This window comes from Dipodomys spectabilis, unplaced genomic scaffold (assembly GCF_019054845.1).
Source record: "Dipodomys spectabilis isolate Male_0828 unplaced genomic scaffold, ASM1905484v1 ptg000240l, whole genome shotgun sequence".
Lineage (NCBI taxonomy): Eukaryota > Metazoa > Chordata > Mammalia > Rodentia > Heteromyidae > Dipodomys > Dipodomys spectabilis.
In genome coordinates, this window is record NW_024870917.1 from 256629 (window position 1) to 274415 (window position 17787).

Genomic DNA, 17787 nt, shown 5'->3' on the forward strand with positions numbered 1-17787 from the left:
ACTCAGGAGGCTGAGATCTGAGGATCACAGTTCAAAGCCAGCCCAGGCAGGAAAGTCCGTGAGACTCTTATCTCCAATAAACCACCAGAAAACCGGAAGTGGCTCTTTGGCTTGAGTGGTAGAGCGCTTACCTTGAGCTGAAGAGCACAGGGACAGCGCCCAGGCCCAGAGTTCAAGCCCTGAGACCGACAAAAAAGAAAGAAAGAAAGAAAGAATCTCATAGCCATTCCTGCCCTGGCTGGCTTTGAACCGCAATCTTCAGATCTCAGTCTCCTGAGTAGCTAGGATAACAGGTGTGAACCTCCAGCACTTGGCACTTTTGTCTTTTTGATGGTTGATGGGTGATAAGAGTCTCACAGATTTTTCTGCTCAAGTTGGTTTTGAACCATGGTCCTCAGACCACAGCTTCCTAATTACGGTTACAGGCGTGAGCCACCAGCACCTGGCTTCGTTTTATTTTAACTACCTAATGAATGTAATACCTCGTCTTACCTTTTCTTGTCGCGGCCCTGGACTCAGCCGCTTACTTCTCCAGGCTCTCTGGAATTTTCAGTCGGAAATTCAGTGAAAACCCCAGCAGCTTTGTGGACAAAGGAGGTGCAGCGTGCACGCCTGCAGACCGGCGGCCCCTGGGCTTGTGCCGGAAGCAGGGGGGACATGTGGACTCCAGACACAGGAGGGAGCTCAGGCCTGGTGAGGGAGGGGTGACAGGTGCCCAGGCCAGGGCCCCGATGCCAGGCGCCCCCTGCTCTCAGCTCCTCTCCAGCCTTGTGGGGTTGGATGGGGACTTAGACACGGCGTCTGCAGAGAGGCCTCTGGGCCTGCCTGCGCATGCTCGGCTGCCATTTTGCCTGTCAGCTCAAGGACCCTGTTCTCTGCGGTCACCTTGGATTCCAGAGGACTCGGCTCAGGGATAAACATCTGGGATGACAGTGGAAATTCCCCTGGGCCAGGGACTTCCTTATCTCACAAGGCCTGGCCTGAGATATCTCAGTCCTCAGATAATAGGAGCTCTCAGCAGACCAAAGCTCTGGCCAGGTTTAACCCTGCTCCCCTCCCCCCTGCCCTGTCCCCAGGCGTAATCCTGCTGCTCCAAAGCACCTGGGCTTTCTCACCTGCTGTGCGCAGGCCAAGCCTGCTCCTAAACCTCCTCCTTGTCATCAGTGGCGTGATGGTGGCGGCGGTGGCTGCCACGGCTGAGGCTGGCTCAGTAGGACAGCCTGGCCTAGCATGTGCAGGGCCCTGTGAAAATGAATACATGGCCGGGTGCCCATAGCTAGTGCCTGTAACCCTAGCTACTCAGGAGGCTGAGATCTGAGGATCAGGGTTCAAAGCCAGCCCCGGGCAGGAAAGGCCTTGAGACTCTTATCTCCAATAAACCGTCCAAAAACAGGAAGTGGCACTGTGGCTGGAGTGGTAGAACGCTCGTCTTGAGCTGAAGAACTGAGGGACAGCGCCCAGTCCCAGAGTTCAAGCCCCGCGGCCAACCAAAGTAAAATAAATACATGAAAGTTAGATAAATATCAACATCAACAACACTAACAACTAGTGTTTGTTCCATGCCAGGACAGCTCGGGCTGGCCCAGATCCTCACAGTGGTGGCAGGGCCCTCCTGGGCTGAGTCTGCCTGGCTGAGGCAGGGTCCCCTGCAGGTGCTGGACCCTGGGGTGCTGTGCTAGCCACGGGTGGGATTTGTGCAGAAATGGCAACCCAGAGACCTCCCGTCCTGCTCTCTTCCAGATCAGGAGTGACACCTCCCAGATCCTGGAGGAAAACCTTCCACTCCTGAAAGCCAAGGCGGTGGAGATCCGCGGCGTCTACGCCAGAGTGGACCGGCTGGAGGTGAGTGCCTGCCTCCTGCGGCCAGGACGCGGGGGCGGGCGGGGCGGGGGTGGGGCTGTGCGAGTGGCCTGGCCATGTCCGGCGGGCCAGGGGAGGTGGGAGGCAAAGGAGGGGCTCACGTGGGAATACTGCTCACATTCAAGACATTGAGGTCTCGCTGGGCTCCCAAGGCTCACAGCTGTAATCCCAGCTACTCAGGAGGCTGAGACCTGAGGATCGAGGTTCAAAGCCAGCCTAGGCAGGAATGTCTAGGCTACTCTTTTTTTTTTTTTTTTTGTTGGTCATGGGGCTTGAACTCTGGGCCTGGGCGCTGTCCCTCAGCTCTTCAGCTCAAGGCGAGCGCTCTACCACTTGAGCTACAGTGCCACTTCCGGTTTTCTAGTGGTTTATTGGAGATAGGAGTCTCACGGTCTTTTCTGCCTGGGCTGGCTTTGAACCGAGATTCTCAGATCGCAGCCTCCTGAGTAGCTAGGATTACAGGCGTGAGCCACCTGCGCCCGGCCTTAGGCGACTCTTATGTCCAATTAATCTCCAGAAAACCAGAAGTGGGGGCTGGGAAGGTGACTCAGTGGTAGAGCACTTGTCTTGCAAGTTGAGGCCCTGGGTTCGATTCCTCAGCACCACATAAGCAAAAAGAAAAAAGCCGGAAGTGGCGTTGTGGCTCAAGTGGTAGAGTGCTAGCCTTGAGCTGAAGAGCTGAGAGACAGCGCCCAGGCCCAGAGTTTAGGCCCTACAACCAGACCCCCCCAAAAAAAAAAAAAAAAAAAGAAAACCAGAAGTGGCACTTTGGCTCCAGTGGCAGAGTGATAGCTTTGAGCAAAAGAGATCAGGGACAGCGCCCAGACTCCAAGTTCAAGCCCCAGGACCAGCACCAAAAGACTAAGACTAATAATAAATAAGAAGCTCCTTTATATAAAAATCTGCATTTGAGCCTTGTAGACTCAGCCTTGGGCTCCCATTGTCTGCTTGGTGCCCCAAGGGCCGGTTGTTATATTTCGGTGAATTCCCACAAGATGACGGGGCTGAGGGAGAGTGCTCCCTTCCAGCTCGACTGTGTTCCTGCCGCCTCGGTGCTCCGGCCTGCCCCCCCCCCCCCCCCCCAGCTGACCTCCATCCCCGCGGAGGAGCAGGAGCTCCCAGAGGGAAGGCAGTAAGCCCCTCTCCCGGGCTGCAGGAAGCAGCCAGGGCCTGGGCTCTGGCTTTGATGGGGAAGGGGGATGGGAGCTTGGTCTCTCTCCCTGATGAAGGCCAGGAGGAACCCAAGGCTCTGAAGTCTCTGGCCAGAGGCGCTGGGGTCCTCAGCGCTAAGCCTCTGAGGAGCGCGCATGCGTGGTGATCAGTACTGACTTAGAGAATTAACATTCCTGTCAGCAGAGAATGGGGCAGGGATGTAATTAAAACTTTGCCCTTGGAATGGCTGATTCATTTGAATTTTATTCTGCACATCGGAAAGGGGAGAGATGCGGGGAAGATTCTCACACTGGTTCTTTGTAATATAGGCGTATTTGCTTTTGTGTGGTGGTTGCTGTTTTTATTTTTGAGACAAGGTCTGGCTGTATAGACTGGGCTGACCTTGAACTCCCAATACTCAGGCCTTGGGCCTCCTGAGTGCTGAGATTACAGGCAGTGACACTGCACTGGACTTAAGCCCAATTCTTTCCTTACTGTTCAGTTGCTGACCGTGCCAGGCTCCTGTCCGCGTGGCACACTACTAAAAACACGGCTTCTGGCAACATACCATCGTTTTAGAGACAGGGTCTCTCTGGGGAGCCCAGGCTGGCCTGGGCCCCTGGGTCCTCTTGCCTGTCTCCTAGGCTCTGGATTACAGGTGTGTACAGCCACACTTGGCCACGCATTATCTTACAGCTCTGAGGTCGGAAGCTCCAAATGTGCCTCCCCAGCCCAGTGAAGGGTTGGTAGGTTGGTGACTCTCACCTTTCAGCTTCTCATCCTTTCAAGGCCTGCAGGGCAGCACCCTCCAGCCATTCGCTAGCCCCTCCCTTTCCACTCCTACCTGGGCTCACCCAGACTAGGATGCTCGCCCCCATGTAGGTGGTTTTTTTTTTGTTGTTGTTGTTGGTCATGGGGCTTGAACTCTAGGCCTGGGCGCTGTCCCTGAGCGCTTCAGCTCAAAGCAAGTGCTCTACCACTTGAGCCACAGCACCATTTCCGGTTTTCTGGTGGTTCATTGGAGATAAGAGTCTCATGGACTTTCCTGCCAGGGCTGGCTTTGAACTGTGATCCTCAGATCTCAGCCTCCTGAGTAAATAGGATTACAGGCGGGAGCCACCGGCGCCTGGCTAGGTAGGTTTTTTAAAAATTAATTTATTTTATTTTTTTGTCAGTTGTGGGGCTTGCTCTGGGCCTGGGCGCTGTCTCTGAGCTCTTTAGCTTAAGGTGAGTGCTCTACCACTTGAGCCACAGCGCCACTTCCGGTTTTCTGGTGGTTCATTGGAGATAAGAGTCTCATGGACTTTCTTGCCCAGGCTGGCTTTGTACCGTGATCCTCAGATCTCAGCCTCCTGAGTAGCTAGGATGACAGGTGTGAGCCACCGCTGCCTGGCTGGACCCTAAGCTTTTTTACTCAGGGCGATCACTCTACCTCTTGTTCTACTTTCAGTTTTTTTGGTGGTTCTTTGGAGGTAAGAATCTCCGACTTTTTCTGCCCGGGCTGGCTTTGAACCATGACCCTCAGATCTCAGCCTCCTGAGTAGCTAGAAAAGAGGGCTTTAGCATCTGTCGATGTACCTTGTATCTCCTCTCTGCCACTTCATGCTGTGTGGCTCTGGTGAAGCGACTCAAGCTCCCTGGGCCTCGGGTGGGGCTAAAAGGAGTTCGCTGTGGTCAAAAGTATGGACGGGGCCGACGAGGCATCGCGCTCCCGTCTCTCCTCCAGGCCTTCGTCAAGATGGTCGGGCGCCACGCCGCCTTCCTGGAAGCCCTGGTTGTGCAGGCGGAGCAGGAGCATGGCGCCTTCCCGCAGGTCCTGCAGAGGTGGCTGCGCTCCGTGGGGGTCCCCTCCTTCCAGAATGTGAGTAGCTACCCCAGCAAGCCAGGGCCTCCCCCCCCCCCCCCCCCCCCCCCGTCAAGCAAGCCAGGGCCTCCCCCCCCCATCCAGCAAGCAAGGGCCTCCCCGCCCCCCCCATCCAGCAAGCCAGGGCCTCCCCTCCCCCCATCCAGCAAGCCAGGGCCTCTCCCCACCCCCCCCCCCCCCACATCCACCGCCGTGGTCCAGGGAGCCAGGAGCTCAGCCTTGCCCTGACTGCTTTCCCTGTGCATCCACCATTTATTGAGCTCCTGTTGTTTGCCAGCTGCCACACTGACCGTAGCAAGCAGAGGCCGCCTCCCCCCCCCCCCCCCCCCAATCTCTTCAGGCCTCAGGGCCACCACGACAGCCTCGCCCTTCCTGGGTCTCCAGCCAGCCCGGACCTGAGCCGAGGAACGGGGAAGTGACCTGCAAGCAGCCTCCCGAGCCGCCTTGCCCCATCTCCTGAAGTAGAGCCCCCCGTCTTCCTGCTTCTCTGCGGGTCAGGCCGTGGTCAGCCGCGTGTGGGACAGCTGGGTTGGGGCAGCTGTGTGCGTGGTGGGCCAGATGCTGGCATCTCAGGTGGGGTGGGGCCCCAACGCCGTGTCAACCACTAGCGGGCCTGGCCCTACAGGGAGCGGCTGGCGGCACTGTGTGTGTAGACATGGCTGAGGCTGAAGGGAAGGGAAGGGACGTGGCCGGGACTGCCCAGGCTGGGGAGCCCTGGCTGGCGGTTCTCGGGGTGTCGGCCCTCCAGCGCTGCCCTGCCGACTTTGTGCCCGCTGGGTCACTGCGGTCACCTCACCGCCCTTGGGCAGAGGGGAGGGGGAGGGGGCTTTAGAAAGCGCCGCAGCCCCGGGCCGCCACGTCCTGTTGGCCAGGCTTAGCCTCCATGATTCGGGTCTTCTGGGACCTTCGGCCTCAGGCCTGGCCCTACAGGGGCTCCATCCCATCCCCTATCTGCCTGGAGCACCTGCTGCGCACCTGCCCGCCTCCTGGGGGGAGAGAGGCTGGAAGACCCAGGCTGTGGCAGGGGTGGCGGTCACCTTCTCCAGGGTCAGACTAGGTGCGGAGGGCAGTCAGTCAGTGCTGGGCCTCACCGGGGGACCCTCCTCCCTGTGGCAGGGTCCTTTGGCTGGGACATGCCAGGACCCGCGCCCTCTCACCTCTCCCAGACTTCCAGAGAGGCCCCCGGCCTACCTGTGGAGACTTGTCCCAGGAAGCGGGTCCTGCTGGGGCGGTGAGTCACCTGACAGCCTGTGTGTGCCCGGGGGGAGGTGCAGTGAGCGCGTGTGCACAAGTGTGCAAGGCCGAAGCGTCGGGGCTGCGGCTGCACCCCAGGCGTGGAGAGAGTCTTGGGGTGATGTTTGTTGGGGACAACCCTGTAAGCACCCCACAGCCCACCCTGAACCTCGATCCTCAGATCTCTGCCTCCTGAGTAGCTAGGATGGCAAGCGTGAGCGCCTGTGCCCGGCTCCTGGGGAGCTTTGAACCTGATGGTGGAGCAGGGTGCTTGGTTCCCTCTGGGCTGCAGAGTTCACTTGCTGGTGGTTTTCTTTCTGTGGGTCCTGGGTTCCCCAGAATCCCTGCCTGGGGGCCGCGTGCCCCTGTCCTGACAGAGAGGGGAAGAGGCTGGGGTGGGGCCCTGTCTCCTGCCCCGCCGCACCCTGAGGCTCTCGGGTCTGGAGTGGTCCTGGGGCGGGTTCTGGAGATGGTTGGAGCTGTGAGGCCTGGGGCTTAGCGCCATGCGGGAGGCCTGGCGGGTGTCCCCCGGCCCGGCCCGGCCCGGCCTCGCCCCGGCCTCTGTGCTAAGAACGCAGGGCAGCCTTGCTCATTAGTTGTAAACCACTGTTTGTTTTTTGTGAAGCCAAAACGTCTTGTTCCCGAGCCAAGACATCTTGTTCACGAGGTGTCATTTTGATTAATTTTTCCAACCGAGCGGAACGTGGTGCTTTCCAAGGAAGATGCCGGCGAATGGTAGAACCAGCTGTGGCCAGGGCTGGCCTCCCGCGCAGAGCTGGCTGCCAGGCCCTGGTGGCTTGGCCTGGCCCGGGCCGCCTGTCCATTGCTGTCCGGCAGGGCCAGCGGTGCTGGCCACACCACGGTGGTTGGACCTGCCCGGAAGGAAGCACGGTCCGAGGCGCCTGGGTGAGGCCCAGCGGGAGGAGCAGGCATGCGTGGAGCAGCCCCCCCACCCGTCTGACAGCGGGGGCGGGTGGGCACGCAAAGGGGTGCCAGGCTGTGGCTGGACAGAAGTAGGGGCCCCGTTTGGACAGGTTTTCTTGCTGGGGGGAGAAAGCGGGTAGTGGGTATTTTATGCCTGTTTTCTTGTCTTTCTAACGTTGAACCTGTGGATTGTGCCAGGGCCTTCCCAGCTCTGCACTTTAGCCCCGCCCTATGCACCTGGTCCACCCGAGCCGTTGGCCCTTGGCACCAGCCTGCGTGGCAGCCCACGGAGTTACTGAGTGCCTATCATCGCGGCAGGGCTTTTGGTGCCTGACCCCGGCTTCCTATCCCAGCCACGGAGGTAGATGTCATGATTCCATTTTGTAAGTAAGGGACTTGAGGCTCAGAGAGGGCTGTTCACTGGCCCCGGGTCACACAGCAGAAGTGGCAGAGCTGGGATTGGCTCAGTTGTGTCTCCTTCCTCTGTCTGCCTGGGAGCCTGGGCTGATGACCCTGGGTGCACACTATCTACCCAGTTGACACATTCTTGGGCCAGCCCAGGGTGTGCATGGCTTTCATCAGACTTCATTGCCAGTCTTTTTCCTTGCGACGTAGAGGTCGGGTGGCCTTGGTCAGCTTCCGGGCCCAGCTGGTCTGCCCAGGGACATTCCCAGTACCTACTGTGCGTGCCTGTGCTGCCTGCCCAATACTAGCACACAGTAGGTATTCAGTAAATGCCCACCAGCAGGGGTTGGGAGGCCTCTGCTCCCCACCAGCCTCCCAGGCTTCTCTGGAGGCCCAGGCCCTGGAGCCCTGGGCGGAAGGCAGGCTGTGGGCAGAGCTGCCCTGCCCAGGCTGGCCTGTAGGAGGCGTCGGTGCCAGGCCGGAGTCCCGCCCCTCCCCCTCGGTGCCTCACCCAGCTGGCTGGCAGGGAGGAGGCCGGGCCGCAGCGGGGCCTCCTGGGGGGATGGCTGGGGTGGCCGGGCCTGCGCAGACACAAAGAGCGGCCGGAGGTTCCAGGCGCCTGCTCGGGCCCTGAACCGGCCTTCCCCCTGTCCCAGCAGCCCTTGCGGCAAAATGGCAGATATTAAGGGGACCATGGAGGACGGAGCCCCCCTCCCAGCCCCCACCACACAGGGGCCCAGCCAGAGCCATGGGGGGCTGCGCTCTGGGGGTGCGGTGGGGGCTCCGGGCAGGCCCGGCTTTGAGAACCAGATCCTGGTTTGAAAGCATTGCATTCTGGTTAAAATTTTAAGGGGGGGCTGTTTTTTCTCACCTCGGGTTTTTGTTTTGGGGCTATTTGTGGAGGCCTGGGAAGCACCCCGATCTCCCTGTTTGGGGGCAACCCCCCATGGTGTCCTGCTCTCAGCATTGTGGACAGAATTCTGACCTTTGGGATGGGGCTGTTTTTTGGGGGGACCGGGACCGCCTCCCCAGCACTGAGCAAAGCCAGCGCCCCAGTGAGAAAGAGAGCCCTGACAGTTGCCAGGGTGAAGAGACACTGGTGTCCTCGCTTGGCTCTCCTGTGTTTCCTGTAGTCGAGAAGTTTCTAGAATGCAGAATGCCAAGTGCCCCTGTCCTGGTGTGTCCTGGCCGCCTTGCTTTTGGCCCTGGTCGGGGATGGAGCCCTGGGCTTGGCGTGGCTCTGGTGGCGGGCGGCGGCTCTGTGGCCTGGTGGCCGCAGGCGGAGACTGGGCCGTGTGTGGCTCTGGCCGGCCAGGCCCTGGCTCCCTGTGGTCATTGCTCGGTGTCAGAAAAAGTGTCCCCCATGCCAGTCCCCTGTGCCAGTCCCTGCAGACTGAGTGCCACGCTCGGGCCCCGCCCCAAGGCCCTCACACACGACCACAGCCCTCCCTTTGTCCCCTGCCCGCACCTTCCTGGCTCTGGCCGCCATGCCAGGCCCTGGCCAGCTCGGGATCCCCACGGCGGTCTGCGGACCCGTGCAGGGCAGAAGCTGCTGACATCAGAGGCGAGCGCGCCTCACACCCAGAGCCCGCTCTGAGCGGGCATCCTGTCCTGCGGAAGGGCACGCGTGGAGCCCACAGGGACTTGATAGTGTGCGGTGGACCCTGGACACACGGGGCTGGGGGTGCTGGCTGGGGGCCGGGCGGGCGGGCCCGGCTCGCCCTGGGCGCGGGGCTAGCGCTGCCACACTCCGGCTAGGACCCGCGTGCTGCCATTGTGCTGAGCCGCAGGGCAGCACCCTCACCCCCTCCTCCCCAGCCCTGGGGACCCCCCTCCTCTTGGTCTCCAGAATCCAGAAGTGTTTGATGGGATTTCAGCAGGGCACCTGTTTGCGTTGATGCAAATGCCCCGCGTGTGTCAGTCAGGAGGTGCTGCTGTGATAGTCAAGCCCCATTTACACGAGTTCACAGTGGGAGTTCAAGCCAGGATTTATGGGGGTTCACAGTGGGAGAGTGTGGAGGGGCAGACAGGATGGAGAGGGAGAAAGGAGAGGGAAGGAGGGAGGGAAGGAAGGGAGAGAAAGGGAGAAGGGCCCGGGTCCAACGTCCCCTCTAGGCAGGTGAGTTCCCGCACAGCAGGCCCCTGTCCTGACCCTTCCACCACCTCCCAGGGCCCCAGCCTCACTGGGGCGGGCGCAGGATTGTGCTGGGAGGAGGGGCCCGCGGGGACTGTCAAGGTCCCCTCTGTGGTCTGAGGAGGTCGGGGCAGGGGAGGCCAGGGCCAGGGAAGCCGTGAGTCTGGCCGGGCTCTGGGTCAGCGTTCCCCTCGGCTGTGAAGCCGAGGCTTGCTGGGGCTGCCTCAGAGGTGTTCACACCTGCGCACGGTCACCAGCGTAAGGCCAAAGTCCCCGCATCGGAGAGTCCTAATAATTAACCCCAGACACCGGTGGGGTGAGGGAGAGACCAGGACGGGGAAGTGGCGCTCGGGGCCGGGCCTGGCTGCTCTCCAGCACTTCCCCGTCCGTGGGGCCCGGGCTGCACTTCCAGGTCCTCTTCCCATGCGTGCCTGGTGGCTCCTGGGGTCCCAGACCCCGCCACCCCGGGCGGCCGGGCCTGGCTCTGGGGACCGCGGTGGACCCCGCCCAGGCCAGGCAGCCGCGGCTCCCCTGCGCCCGGCGCCTCTCGGAGCTTCCGTGGGCCCTTCCAGCGCCTGGCCAGCAGCCTGGCCGCCTCTCCACGCACACGTCTCACGCACCTGCTCACTGATTAAAATGACGCCTCTGGTACTGCAAACACGACGTCCCAAACCACACTCCTGGGCTGTTCGCAGCTAACGGCCGCATCTAAAAGCAAATGTGAGGCCGGGGCCGCTACTGCTACGAAGTTAGCAAGGATTCTCTGCGCAATGTGCATGCTATTTATCTAGTTATTTATTTTTTTGGTTGGTCGTGGGGCTTGAACTCTGGGCCTGGGCGCCGTCCCTCATCTCTTCAGCTCAGATAAGAAGACTGGCACAGAGACTTTGGTAACTTTGATGGTGTCTCACAGCTAGAAAGTGGGGTGTGTGTGTGTGTGTGTGTGTGTGTGTGTGTGTGTGTGTGTGTGTGTGTGTGTGTGTGTGTGTGATAAGTGCTAGCAATGCCGGGCAGGGGGCACGGCTAAGTGAAGGGATGCTCGGGCTGGCAGCCCTGTGTGGGCCGCTGGGATGTGAAAGTGAGCACTGGAGACCGGCCAGTCTTCCTGTGAGCGTCAGGGGCTCGGTAGATGACAGACCCTGAGCCGGCCCCCAGCCCCAGAGGACTAAGTTCAGGTTCTGTTGGGTGCGTCCAGGGAGGGGGTGGCAGCCAAGCTCAGCCTGCAGCCACCGCCACCGCCACCGCCAGGCTGCTTTCCCTTCCCTGTGCACCCGGAGATCCTCCTGCCCCGCATTGCACCCAGACCCGCCAGGCCTACCTGGCCCTGGGCCCTGGGCCGGGTTTAATTCCTTCCCTGCCAGAGTGCCCCCCCCTTTGGCCCACCTTTCTAGTTAATATGTGCAAGTGACTTACTTGAAGTTACTTGCTTCCTCTTCCTCGGCAGATGCTTTACCACCGGAGCAGCGCCTCCACCCCAAAGTTTGTTTATTGGTTTTGAGATAGTCTTGCTCTGTTCCAAGTTGGCCTCAAACACATATCCTCTTGCCTCAGCCTCCCAAATGCCGGGATTACAAGTAGAGGTGGCTACAGTGGCTGACTCCGTGTGTGTGTGTGCGCGTGCGTGCGTGGGCTCTGCTCCTGGGGCTTGCGCTCATGGCTTGGGCACTTTCTTTGGCTTAAGGTTAGCACTCCATTGCGTGAGTCACGCCTTCACTTCCAGCTTTTTCTGTTCTTGTTAGTTGTGAGGTTTGAATTCAGGGTCTGGGCGCTGTCCCTGGGCTTTTTTGCCCAACACTAGCACTCTAACCACTTTGAGTCACAGCTCAACTTCTGTTTTTTTTTTCTGGTGGTTCATTGGAGATGAGAATCTCACAGACTTAACTGCCTGATCTGAGATCCTCGGACCTCAGCCTCCTTAGTAGCTAGGATAACAGGCGTGAGCCTCCGGCGCCCAGCTCCTGGTGTCTTCTTTACTTTCTGCAAGGTTCTGTAGTTGATCAGACCTAGACGTGTCATGGAGTATGTAGGGTCTGTTAGAACAGAATTGTGTCATCTGATAATAGGGGTCATTTGAACTCATTTTCCCCTACCTAAACACCTTTTTATGTCTTTCTCCAGCCTTATTGCTCTGGCTAGAAATTCTAGCTGAGAAGAGAGGAGAGACCCGGTTAATAAACGGCTGGGTGAATTGAGCAGACAGTTCTCAGAAGTGCAAATGGTGAATAGATTCATGGACCTAGGTTCCACTTCCTTAGTCATAAAGGAAATGCAAATAAAACTGCACCAAGATCCTGTCATCCTGTCCCCGGTGCTGGAGGTGTGGAGGCCCCGGCAGGAGGTCTGCAGCCTGAGGCTGGCCTGAAATCTGAAAGCTACTTGAAAATAAAGCCAAAAAAAGGCTGGAGGTTTGGTCCAAGTGATAGTAAAGTTCTTGCTTAGCAAGTATGACTGAATTCAACTCCTATTACTTAAAAACAAATCAGATGGAAGCTGGAACTTGGGGTTCGCAGGAGAACTGGGAGGGGCTCCCTGAGCTGAGACCAGCAGCAGCCTGGCAAGAAGCTGGGAAGGGACAGCGGGTACCAAGCGCCCGAGTTGGGATGGGCCCTGGCGAGACCCAGGGCAGGGGCGGCCCAGGCCGGACAGCTCCCATGGTGCTGGGGGGCACCCGCATTTACGGTGGCAGGCTGGGTCTGGCATCCCCAGCACTGAGGGGCCAGCAGGTGCTGGAAACGGGAAGCCACTGCCAGGGAGGGGGACACACTTATCCCTGGACCAGATCCGCTCCGCACGGCTCCCCTCCTGTGCGGGTTTCCCATCCTGCTTTCTCCCCCCCCACCCCCACCCCCCAGCTGGAGGCAGAGCTGGGGGCGGAGAAGCTTCTGGAGCTGCCACCATGGCTCGAGTGAGCCGGGATGCAGCTGCCCTTCCCTCACCTCCTCACCTCTTCCCTCCCCTCCCCGCCCCGCTGCACCATCAGGACCTTGTGCCTGGCTATAGGAGCCTCTGGACGTTAGCGGTCCCCAGCAGACACCTAGGCTGCAGGCAGGACCGGCAGACGTCCCGGATCCACGTGGAGGGGGGAGGCTGGGAGGCTGGGCCCCCCCGGAAGGCCGTGGCCGCACAGCTGCCACACCCTGCCCGGAGCTCAGCAGAGCCTGGTTTGAATTCCAGCCTGGCCGCTTGCCAGCCCAGCGCGCCTGGCCTCACGCCGGCTCTCTGGTGCGGCAGGCGCGCAGGGGCTGGAGGGCCCTGGGCCTGTGGCAGCCCCCGGCCGGCCTTCCCGGCCTCCACCCTCTCGATGCCCGCAGGCCGGGGCGGTGGGCACGTCCTGCAGCGCTGGCCACTGGGCCTCTGCGGAGCCAGCCGCGCTGAGGTCTCTGCGCGCGCGTGGGAAGGGGCACAGGTAGAGCCGCACAGGCCTGGTTTCCAATCCCAGCTCTGCCCGTTTCTTCTGGGTGGTGTGGCCGGGATATTCGGAGGGTTTTCCGTGTGGCCACGGGGTTGGGGACCCCTGCCCCTCAGCGGTGGCCGAGCGGGGGGGAGAAGGCGGTGCAGAGCTGCAGGGCTCCCCAGGCCTGGGGTGGGGAGGGACAGTGGGAGACGCGGCTGAATTGCAGCAACCTCGGGTGCTTGATGGCGTTGGGCTGGTGTGTTCATTATTTTTCTTTGTGTGTGTCTGTGTGTACCTGTGCTGGGGCGTGAACTCAGGCCTGGGCTACTAGCACGTAGCTCTCTCTGATCAAGGCTGGCGCTCTACCACTTGAGTCACAACCCCACTTCAGAATTTTTGGTGGTTTATTGGAGATAAGAGTCCCATGGCCTTTCCTGCCCGGGCTGGCTTTGACTCACGATCCTCAGATCTCAGCCTCCTGAGTAGCTAGGATGACAGGCGTGAGCAGGGACGGCGGCTGCTCGGGGACTCCCTCCCCTCTCCCTCCCCTCCCTGGCCAAGGCGCCTTCCTCAGCCATCCTGGGCGGTGTGAAGGTTTTGAGGGCCGCTCTTGGGTGGGTCTTAACAGTACCCTCTCTTCGGGGTGGCTGCCAGGGTCTCAGGAACGGGCTGGGGGGGAGGGGTTGGTCGGGTGGGCCCCTGTCACCCCTCCCAGCCAGGACATGCCCTGGCTTCTCAGCTGTCCTTGGGGAGCTGGCCCAGGTGCCCCCCGCAGACACCACGTTCAAGTTCTGGTGTTTGTGGATGATTCAGGGTTGCAGGTGCCCTGCTCACTCTTGGAGCTGGCCGGCCTCTTCCTGTGGAGATCCCCCATTTCCTTAGTCCATGGCCCTGCCGGCTCTGGCTCCGCCCACCACTATCCGCATAGCCTTGGGGACTGGGGCGTCATGGTCACGTGGGTCAGGCTGCCTGTGGCTGTATCCTAGAAACCTGACCAACGTGGTTTAACCGAAAGGGTTTTGTGGCTTTTCCTCCCATGATAAAGAAGTCCTGAGGTAGCCATTTGAGCTCACTTGGCTTCTCAAGAAGCAGACTCCTGGGGGCTGTTGCCTTATCTTTCCTGTGTGGTCTTGTCTTCTTGGGCCCAAGATGGCTGCAGCACCACCAGCATCACAGCTGTGCTCCCAGCAGGACTCAGTAAAGTCTTTGTTTAGAGTCTGAAAACTAGGACAGCCTAGGGCTGCAGTGGTCACCCAAAAGCTACCCAGCAGATGGGAACTCAGGCCCGCGGACGGTCTGAGGCAGCCTGGCCGCCCACCCTGCAGCCCCTGGCTGGTCCCCTGCTTGGAGGAGCCCCCTGGGGTGGCCCATGTCGGGAGAGTTTCCCGGTTCTCTTCTGTTTGGGAGGACAGATTTACTATTAGCATCAGACTTCACTGGGGGCCAACTGGCCCGCCATTGTTTTTGTAAATAAAGTTTTATTGGAGCTCTGCCATGCTTTGATTTACATATTGTCTAAGGAAGCCTTTTTTTTTGGTCATGAGGCTTGAACTCTGGGCCTGGCACTGTCCCTCAGCTCTTCAGCTCAAGGATAGTGATCTACCACTTGGGCCACCAGCTCTGCTTCTGGCTTTTTGGTGGCTAATTGGAGTTGAGAATCTCATGGCTGGCTTCGAACTGTGATCCTCAGATCTCAGCTTCCTGAGTAGCTAGGGTTACTGGCGTGAGCCACCAGCTCCCAGTTTGAAATTTCTTTTTTCTTTTTTTTTCCCCTTGAACTCAGGGCCTGGGCGCTGTCCCTCAGCTCTTCAGCTTAAGGTGAGCGCTCTGCCTTTTGAGCCACAGAACCACTTCTGGTTTTCTGAGTGGTTTATTGGAGATAAAAGTCTCACAGTGGTTTATTGGAGATAAAAGTCTCACAGACCTTCCTGCCCGGGCTGGCTCTGAACTGCGATCCTCAGATCTCAGCCTCCTGAGCAGCTAGGATGACAGGCGTGAGCCACTGGGGCTAAGGAAGCCTTCTGACTACAGGGCGGAGCTCAGTAGCTACAGCAGAGACTGTGGCCGGGCGCCAGTGGCTCTGCCTGAAATCCTAACCACTCAGGAGGCTGAGATCTGAGCATCCAGGTTTGAAGCCAGCCAGCGCACGAAAGCCCCTGAGACGCTTAAAGTCAGAAGCGGAGTTGTGGCTCATCAGGGAGAAGGCCGGCCCTGGACGCCTCGAAGCTCAGGGACAGTGTCCAGGGGAAAAGTAAAAGGAGAAAAAGAAACTATCGTCCCTAACCCTGAAACCTTGACAAAGTGGCGAGAGAGAGAGCAGAAAGCAGCCCAAGCGGGGCCTTCTGAGAGACAGACAGGTTGGGCTGGGCCTTAGGGCTTTGGAGGGCTGGTGGAAGTTTCTGGAAGCAGGAGTGGCATGGGGCAAGCAAAGGCCCTGAGGTCCGAGGCTTGGCTTGGTTCAGAGGCTTCAGGAGAGGTGGCCCCGTCTTGTGGGGTGCTGTGACGGCCGCTTGGCATCTGTCAGATAAAGGGGGTGCTGCGGTGGGGGGGGCACGCGGCCGCGCATGCGCCGCGCTGGGGCGCTGGGGCGCTGGGCGCCAGGTTTCCGGTGTGGATCTGGCCGTCCAGGGCAGGGGACAGGCCGGGCGGGTCCGAGTGCGGCCTCCTGGGGCCCCGCCCCTCAGCTGCGGCCTGGCGCCCGGGCCTCGCCTGTGTGGCGACACGCGGCCCGATCCCAGGCAGCTTCTCATTGGCTCCGCCGGGGTCACGTGCTCAGCGCTGGCCCAATCGCCGTGGGGGGGCGGGGCTGCTCCGTGGCGCCGGCGCCCCGGCCTGGCGCTGCCGCGTTTCTTGGCCAGACGGTGGGTGGGAAGGCGGGTGTCAAGAGGGGGCGCGGGGCGCGTCCCGCAGTCACGCCTGGAGGGCGGGGGCCGCCTGCCCGGCCTTGCTGCTCAGCTCAGGGCGGGGGCCTGTCCCACGGCCCAGCCGGCCTCTGGGGTAACTTCACCGTCCGGGGCAGCTCACAGCCCGGCGCCATCCTGCTTTCTAATGAGTCACTCTTTCATGGTCGCTCTGCCCGTCACATCTGGGTCTTAAGGATATGTGGGACACCGAGCCCCAGCCCAGTCAGGGTGCTGACCCCGGAAGGGGAGGAGGGCAGGTCGCGGCAGCGCCGCCTGCCGCCCTCCGCAGGGCCGGGCCGCCCGGCCCCTCCCCGCCTCTCAGGACGCGGACCTCTCCACGTGCTCCCCGAGGTGTCAGGCCTTCGTCCCCGGTGGAGACAGAGCCGCACTGGCCCAGCCAGCCCCTCATTCATTCACGCACGCATTTCATTCTGGTGCTGGCGCTGTCCCTCGGCTCTTTCACTCGAGGCTGGTGCTCTGCCCCTTGAGCCACAGCTCCACGCCGGTCATTTCCGCACAGCCGCCCTCCCATGCTGCGCCCCTCTCACTTTGGAGGCTGCAGGGTCCCCACTCCCACCCCTCCTGGGTTTCATCGTGCAGCGCTGGCTTTCTCCCTGCTTGGGAAGTTTGCCTCCCTGTGGGAAGGCAGTGGGCTTTCCCTGTGGAGGTCCCTGGCACTAGGGTCTGCTTAAGGGGGCCGACGCCCGGGCTCTGCCCCGAGCAGCGACTTCCTGCTCCCTGGTGTGGATCTAGGGCCTGGTGTTTCCCAGAGCCCCCAGGAAGTTCCAGAGCCGAGCCCCGAGCCCCTGTACCTCACAGATGCCCCTGGAAAGCTCCCCGGCCTGCCCCCTGCCACCAGGGCTCCTCCCAGGTGCGGGTGGCACAAGCAGCTCAGGACCTCCCCCCCCTTGGATGACCACATGTGCAGGCGCGACCCCCTCTCGGCCACCTGCATAGCCCCAGGCTCAGGCCTTCCCCTGTCCCCTGGGTGAGATGTCTGTACCCACGGGCTCCCCAGAGCCTCCCCAGTGGAGGTGTCCCCTGCTCCCCACTTCACTGCAGCAGAGAGCACTGCCCGAGGAGCACAGACATCGCCACGACAAGCCCGGCACCCGAGGCTCACGCCTGTAATCCCAGCTACTCAGGAGGCTGAGATCTGAGGGTGGGGGTTCAAAGCCAGCCTGGGCAGCAAAGTCTCCAATTAACCTAGCAAAAAGCTCAGGGGCAACGCTTGGGCCCTGAGTTCCAGCCCCAGGACAGGCATCAAAAAGAAGCACGCAGTCGTGAAGCCTGGGTGGGTGCTGGGGTCCCGGTGCTGACACTCCTGCTGCTTTTATTCCAGAGGCCGTCTGCGCCAGCCCCTGCCGGCTACCAGCTGCCTGCGCTGTACAGGACGGAGGACTTCTTCCCCGGGGACGCCACAGACGCCAGGCCTCCGGCGCCCTAGCAGCCCGCGGCCGCCGCCGGTGCTCCTCCCCGCGCCCCTCCCGCAGCACGCACCGCGCAGCGGCCCCCCGGGACGCCTGCGCCCTCTCCCTTTTCCTGCTGTGGGTTGTGTTTGCATTTCCTCCCCATGGGGTCTGGGGCGGGGTGGGCACCCAGCTGTGGCAGGCTCTGGGGTGGCGTGGGGTGGGGGGTAGGGGTGAGTGCGCAGCCTGCAGACCCCAGTGCCCTGTCTCGTGAATCACCTCAATAAACGTGTCCAGAGCTCCCTGCGGCCAGCCTGTAAGAGCAGTGGGGAGGGCGGCTTCCCTTTCTGCGCGTGCCCACCTGCTTCTTGGGCTGCATGGTAGGTGGTAGGCTGTGGCAGAGGAGGGAGCAGGCCTGGCCTTCCAACTAGCTGCAGCGGGGAAGCCGGAGGCTCGCTGTTCCCAGCTTCTGGCTCATGCCATCCCTCCGGAGTTCTCTGTGCAGCCTC

At 60.9% G+C, this 17787-nt stretch overlaps 1 protein-coding gene across 2 annotated transcripts in view; it reads left to right on the plus strand.

The window, feature by feature from the left end:
• Positions 1-17584, plus strand: part of Bcas4 (breast carcinoma amplified sequence 4) — a 28434-nt gene extending 10850 nt beyond the window's left edge. The window contains exons 3-5 of one of the 2 annotated variants that reach the window (XM_042699249.1): positions 1741-1842; positions 4739-4873; positions 17212-17584. In XM_042699249.1, the coding sequence (XP_042555183.1) occupies positions 1741-1842; positions 4739-4873; positions 17212-17316 (342 nt within the window). In that variant the 3' untranslated portion in view covers positions 17317-17584. Of the gene's footprint in view, positions 1-1740; positions 1843-4738; positions 4874-11690; positions 12018-17211 lie in introns of those variants that run through there. The other variant, XM_042699250.1, reaches the window with a different exon arrangement.
• The last annotated feature ends 203 nt before the right edge of the window (positions 17585-17787 follow it).